Source organism: Anoplopoma fimbria, chromosome 6 (assembly GCF_027596085.1).
Source record: "Anoplopoma fimbria isolate UVic2021 breed Golden Eagle Sablefish chromosome 6, Afim_UVic_2022, whole genome shotgun sequence".
In the NCBI taxonomy this organism is placed as follows: Eukaryota; Metazoa; Chordata; class Actinopteri; order Perciformes; family Anoplopomatidae; genus Anoplopoma; species Anoplopoma fimbria.
Window position 1 is genome coordinate 24,948,544 of NC_072454.1, and position 6,000 is coordinate 24,954,543.

At 41.3% G+C, this 6,000-nt stretch overlaps 1 protein-coding gene across 1 annotated transcript in view; it reads left to right on the forward strand.

Moving 5' to 3' along the window:
- Window positions 1-6,000, forward strand: part of LOC129092529 (serine/threonine-protein kinase 32C-like) — a 73,133-nt gene extending 67,133 nt beyond the window's left edge. Inside the window, exons 9-12 of the mRNA XM_054600506.1 lie at window positions 904-1,029; window positions 1,433-1,561; window positions 4,455-4,522; window positions 5,786-6,000. Of these exons, the coding sequence (XP_054456481.1) occupies window positions 904-1,029; window positions 1,433-1,561; window positions 4,455-4,522; window positions 5,786-5,975 (513 nt within the window). The 3' untranslated portion in view covers window positions 5,976-6,000. The remainder of the gene's footprint in view (window positions 1-903; window positions 1,030-1,432; window positions 1,562-4,454; window positions 4,523-5,785) is intronic.

Consider the following 6,000-nt stretch of genomic DNA (forward strand, 5'->3'; position numbering starts at 1 on the left):
CCAACTAGCAGCTGTGGTAAATAAACACAGTTTATTCTTAGCTGGCTAACTAGCCAGCTAGGAAGGATAGCTTGTTTTATTTCTCAGTATCAAAGAGAAGGGCCAGTGTTAGCCACAGCAGCTAACTGATTATCTCTGCAGAGTTTATATTGGAAAATGTTCCTCTGAGAATGAAGCAAACTCTTTCAAGTCTATTTATATAACAAGAACTGGCTAGCACGGCCAACACTGGCTCTTCGCTTTGATGCTGTGTAATAATCCAAGTTCACAAGTGTGCCTAGCTAGTTAGCTGGCAAGGTAAATAGCATTCATAGTTATGCTAAACTAGGAATGGTTATTAAGGTGTTTACTGTGTTGAATTACAACAGCATCCAAAATGTTGTATTCATTTATTTAATATTTAACACATTTTGCTCCATGTTCTTGTGCAAGAGGGAAAGAATAGTATAGTCTATAAAAAATATCTCCAGTCTGAATGTATACAGTGTTTATACTTGAGAATCTAATATATTCAAATGTGGAAGTTTTTATGGCAGGATAGTCTGAGGGAGGCCAGGAAGGATTACAAATTTAAAGGAATATTTTTGGCTCCCTGTTATGTTCACCTCACCTCGCCCAGACACGCACTGCGGCGCATCTTTTTAGTGAACTGCACACAAAAAAAGGAAAGAAACAAGTAGTTGTTTTTTTTCTTTCGCCTGCAATTTGTCGAGTTTATTTCACCTCCCAGAGAGAGGACTCTGGCTGGGAGTAAGGAGAGAAGTTGTGAAGGTGACGTTGCTCCTCGGAAGGTGACATGATGTAGGTGACATTGCTGTGTGTGTGTGTGTGTGTGTGTGTGTGTGTGTGTGTGTGTGTGTGTGTGTGTGTGTGTGTGTGTGTGTGTGTGTCCCTTCCTTCCAGCTACTGACAGTGAACCCAGAGCATCGTTTCTCCAGCCTGTCTGACATGCAGTCATCTCCCTACCTCGCTGACGTCAACTGGGATGCCGTGTACGAGAAGAAGATGGAGGCCGGATTTGTTCCTAATGTTAGTGTGAAGCGATCAGATATCAACACACACACACACACACACACACACACACACACACACACACACACACACACACACACACACGTACATTAAACACTTAGAAGCACACGGCGGCACTGCTTCATGTCTGCTCTTCGTATTGAGCACGTGTAGCAACTAAATAATGCAAAGGAAACTGAACGCAGCTGCTTCGTTGTATTCCACTATAGTGTGTGTGAACACATAGACTTTAGGTACATTACTGTGTGCATGGGAGTGCATTCACGTGTGTTATCCAACTCAGTGTGCACGTATGCATTTGTGCACTCAGTGGCTCCCTGTATACTGCAGCTGATTTATGACCAGTTTATGGATGAGTGTTTGCATTTCTAATTATCTCCTGTGCACCTCCCTCCTACAGAAAGGCCGCCTCCACTGCGACCCCACTTTTGAGCTGGAAGAGATGATCCTGGAGTCGCGTCCCCTGCACAAGAAGAAGAAGAGGCTGGCCAAGAACCGGTCTCGAGACAACAGCAAGGATTCTCAGTCTGTGAGTGACGTCGTCTTCTGCACAGGGATTTATATATCCAAAGCACATAAAATCAGACATGATTTGGGATAGAAAGACACGTATTTATCCATCATGGATCCTGGACTACAGGAGCACTCTGTGTGTACACGCACGTGTCTCTAAAAATAATGTTAAAAAAGATAAGTCACATTCATCAGATATGCTTATAATCTGCTCCATCTTCATGTTTTGGCTTTAGATACAAGAGATAAAAGGTTGAAATGCTGCAGCATTAAAAGCATTATGTTCTGTTGATGGGGATGATTTAGGAGCTGTGAGGATGAAGGTGGAATTCAAGATCTCACTGCATCTGTTAAAATGCCTTCATTCCCTCTGATGATAGAACGTGCTATTTATAGCTTTGGTCAAATTTTAAAATGGTCATTTCCCATTATACAATGCTATGATTTGCTGTTTCCCTGTTAATTTGATCTTTGTAAGCTTGTGCAGATCAGGTTAGTGTGATTTTCTTGACGCAGGTGCTAAAAGCAAATGATTATATGATGAGGAGACCAGCACACGCACATTGTCTGAGTAAATTATAACCTACCGCATAGGAGGGATACTCATAGACACTGTGCAAATGTAGAGGCAGGGCCAGACTCACAGATAACAATGCAGCTCAGGTTTACCTTGGTCACCGGTCTGTCAGTTCCTGTCAAAACTGCATATTTTTAGATCGGAGGTGAGCCAAAGCCAACATCTTTTCTTTCCTCGGCTGCTGTGAATTTTCTCAGCTCAGCAGACAAAATCAATAGCTAATTGTGCGACTGAATATAAAGAGAGACTTAATGTACAAACATGCTAGCTGCGAGTACTCTGATTAGTTGATGTTTTGAGATCAAGCATATTCCCAAAAAGGGAGTAAGTAGTAAGTAGTATTATCTCCTTAGCTTCTTCTTTATTTCTCTCTTGGTTTATAACATTACTTTTTCAGAACAGGGGGAAATAACATTATTACAGTAGTTCATTACACAAGTCAAAATAATGATAGCATAACAGTAGGATTTTGAAATTTAAAGATGCTTTATTCGAAATCCAGAGCACATCTATGATTGAGCGATTTGCCTCTACACGGCTCTCGACATGGCGACGACTGAGCCAGTGGCTAACAGCTACCAGTGCTAACAGCATGAACAGTGCAAACCAAGGCAACAGTGCTCTTAGAGCCAACAGTCTTTACCTGAGGGGGAACCAGAGGGTGGAGGCTACACTCATCTCAGAATAACATTACACCACCACTATATCCTTACATAGCTAATAGTTTATTACTGCTATATTAATGTGCTAATTTGGAATGTTGCACCTTTAAAGGATGCAGTCAACATGCTATATAAAACCATTTTGACTGATATATGTCTATTGTACTTTCTCTGAATTCTCACGTGTTTGGGTATCATATTGGCATTGTTCATATTCATATTACTGCTCTGAATTTTGAATTAAGCACCTTTAAGAAATAGTTAGACATTTTGGGAAATGGGCTTTATCTGCAAGATGTGGATGAGAAGTTTGATACCAGTCTCATGTCTGTCCTTATAAGACTTTCTTTTCTAAAGCCATCCTGAAAACGGCAATTCACTCTTTAACACAGGGTGCCAGACTATTTCTCGGCTAGCAGCAGTAAGTTCCTGGAGTCAGGCTGGTTGCCTGGCAACGGCTCAGTGAGCTGAATAAATGGTACATTGTCATTTTTACACTCAGGGTTAAACGATAGCAAGATACCGTGTAGAAATTGGTGCGCTTTAGAGGTGCTGGTAGGTGGATTACTGTGACCTTATTACAGAGCCAGGCTAGCTGTTTCCCACTACTTGAAGTCTTTATGCTAAGATAAGCTAGTTAGTAGTCGCCAGCTGGCTACTGGTTCCAACTAAATATTTACCGTAAAGACGCAAGAGTTGGTTTTAAGCCCATTTCCAAAAATGTTGACATATTTCTATAAGTACAAATATTTGCTGCTTTATGATATTTTATAGCCTAAAGGATGAATCAATGATGAATATAACGCTTAGCTTCAACCCTGACAGTGATTACTCTGTTTATAAGATCCATCCCAAACAATGGGGAAAATAATCAAAACGTTCTAAAACAAAATAATTCAAGACGTCTTTTAATTAAAAAAGACGATTTACATAATCAATAAATGATAACGTGTGTATACTGGGACCTGAATTATATACGGTACCGTATTCCCTTTGTCTCTTCTGTCTTGTTATATTTGATTGAGATGTTATTTACCACAGACAGGAGATATCCTCTCTGTATTTATGAGAAGCAGCCCATTCCCATCAGACAGTCATCATGACATCAGTGTTATTAACATCAGTCCTGTGTGTGTGTGTGTGTGTGTGTGTGTGTGTGTGTGTGTGTGTGTGTGTGTGTGTGTGTGTGTGTCACATGTATTGTTATCATCGCTTATCAGCGTGCGCAAGGAGTGTGTACCTCTAACAATAGCACGGTTATGAGACTTGATGTCTGTATGCGTGTGTGTGTGTGTTTGCGTTCAGCACATATGTGTGTGTGTGCGCCTGCTTGTGTGTGCCCGTACTCCGTTATTACCAAGATTATTAAATTATGAAACCTTCACTGCTGTTGTCATGGCCTCAAGTGCTTTCGGAAATATGAGCTTCTATTTTTGTCTCAGGCCAAACATCCAATTTGAGGAGGGCTCACAAACAATTCATGACTTGTTTGGAAAAAAAAGAAAAGAGCAACGAGGATAAAAAAGGAATTGAGGGGAAAAAAAGCAGTTTTAACCTCATAGGTCATGAAGTTGACTGAGTCACGTTGACGTGAAGTTTCATCCTTAATGATGATAACGAGGTTGATGTCGAAAATGATGATGATGTTCTGTTTTGTTGACTGCCTGCAGGAGAATGACTACCTACAGGAGTGCCTTGAAGTGGTGCAGCAGGAGTTCATGATCTTCAACCGGGAGAAGTAAGAGCAGCAGACTGTCTACAACACAAGTTTTCTGTTTGGTCAATCCACAGTGATGAACCAACACAGGGGGAAACTTATTAACTTATTAACCTATTTGGCACAATGCAAAATATAACACCAACAAATCCCTGTTGTCTTTATGGTTGCAGGTGCAAAGAAAACAAGGTCGTCGTTATATAGGTTTTTCATTGCAGTAGTAGTGGAATTTCTTCTTCTTTGCTGCTCTTTCCTTTTATTGTAAGGCAAAATAGTTTCCTCTTAAAGGGCCAGTGTATAGGATTTAGGAGGATGAATGGAATATAACATCCAGTACTATGTTTTAATGTACAATAACCTGAAAAAAATTTAGCAAACCTGGGAGTCTGATTCTTGTCCCATCAGACTGTGTTGACTTCGTTGCTGTGTTCACATCAGCAATTACTTTTAAAAAGTACTACGTTATCATGGCTGTCAGAAATAATGGTCAGATATGTGAAAAGAAAACCTCCATTCAGCATGTTCACAAATATTGATTTTATTGTGCAAGAGTTTGAAACAAACATCTACCTCACTGCCACCTGCATTTAAACCGCAGCTGGCAACTAAAGCGTGGCTGAACGATGGGCTTACGCTGAACGTACCCTGAAGCATCACTGCTGTGCAAAATCTCTAAAGGAACAGCGCCAGGAGATGAGGAGAGTTATGAACTTCAGAATCAGCTGCAGTATGTGACGAGGCACAGCAAATTAAATTTATGTCTAATATAAAAACAAAACCATAGAGCATGCAGTGTGTCTAGATAAAGGTACTGGTATATTCTTACAGGAGAGATAATTTCCCACCCCTTTATGACAGCCGAGCGTCTTTAACAAAATGACTTGGATATGTAAATCAAAGATGGCAGAAGGTTTTTAGGAGCCCTCACTACTGTGGCTAATATAATATGACGCATCTAATCTTTTATAGGACAATATACCCAGTACATCATAAATACAGACTGTAATCTCTTATATCATTGAATATGTGTCCTCTGCAATGTATAGGGAGGAATATTGGCTCATGCTGCTCTAAATGATTGCCTCATTTATTATTGACCGGGTCCTGCCACTGCAGCGTTACTGAAATCCTTCAGTTTGGCAAAAGTCTTATATCCTTTTGCTCTAATTAATGGCAATCTCCAATCTAATACTATATACTAGACTCAGGTTTCCATATGGTGTATGGATGCATATACATATTTATGCAGGTTGTGTGATTTAAATGTTTCTCCCTCTGCCTGAGGTTCAGAAGGCGTCAGTCAGAGGCCGGGGGCGAGGATCCGAGCGGGGACGGTGACGGAGAGGCCGAGGGCGGGGCCACCGACAACGACGTGCCCGAGCCAGAACCCGATCCAGATCCCGAGCCGGAGCCCGAGTCCTCCTCCAAACTGAGCATGTGCGGCTCCGTCTGCTCCTCCCCCGGCAGCTGCTAGCGGCGCAACACCTCGCGGCTGATGA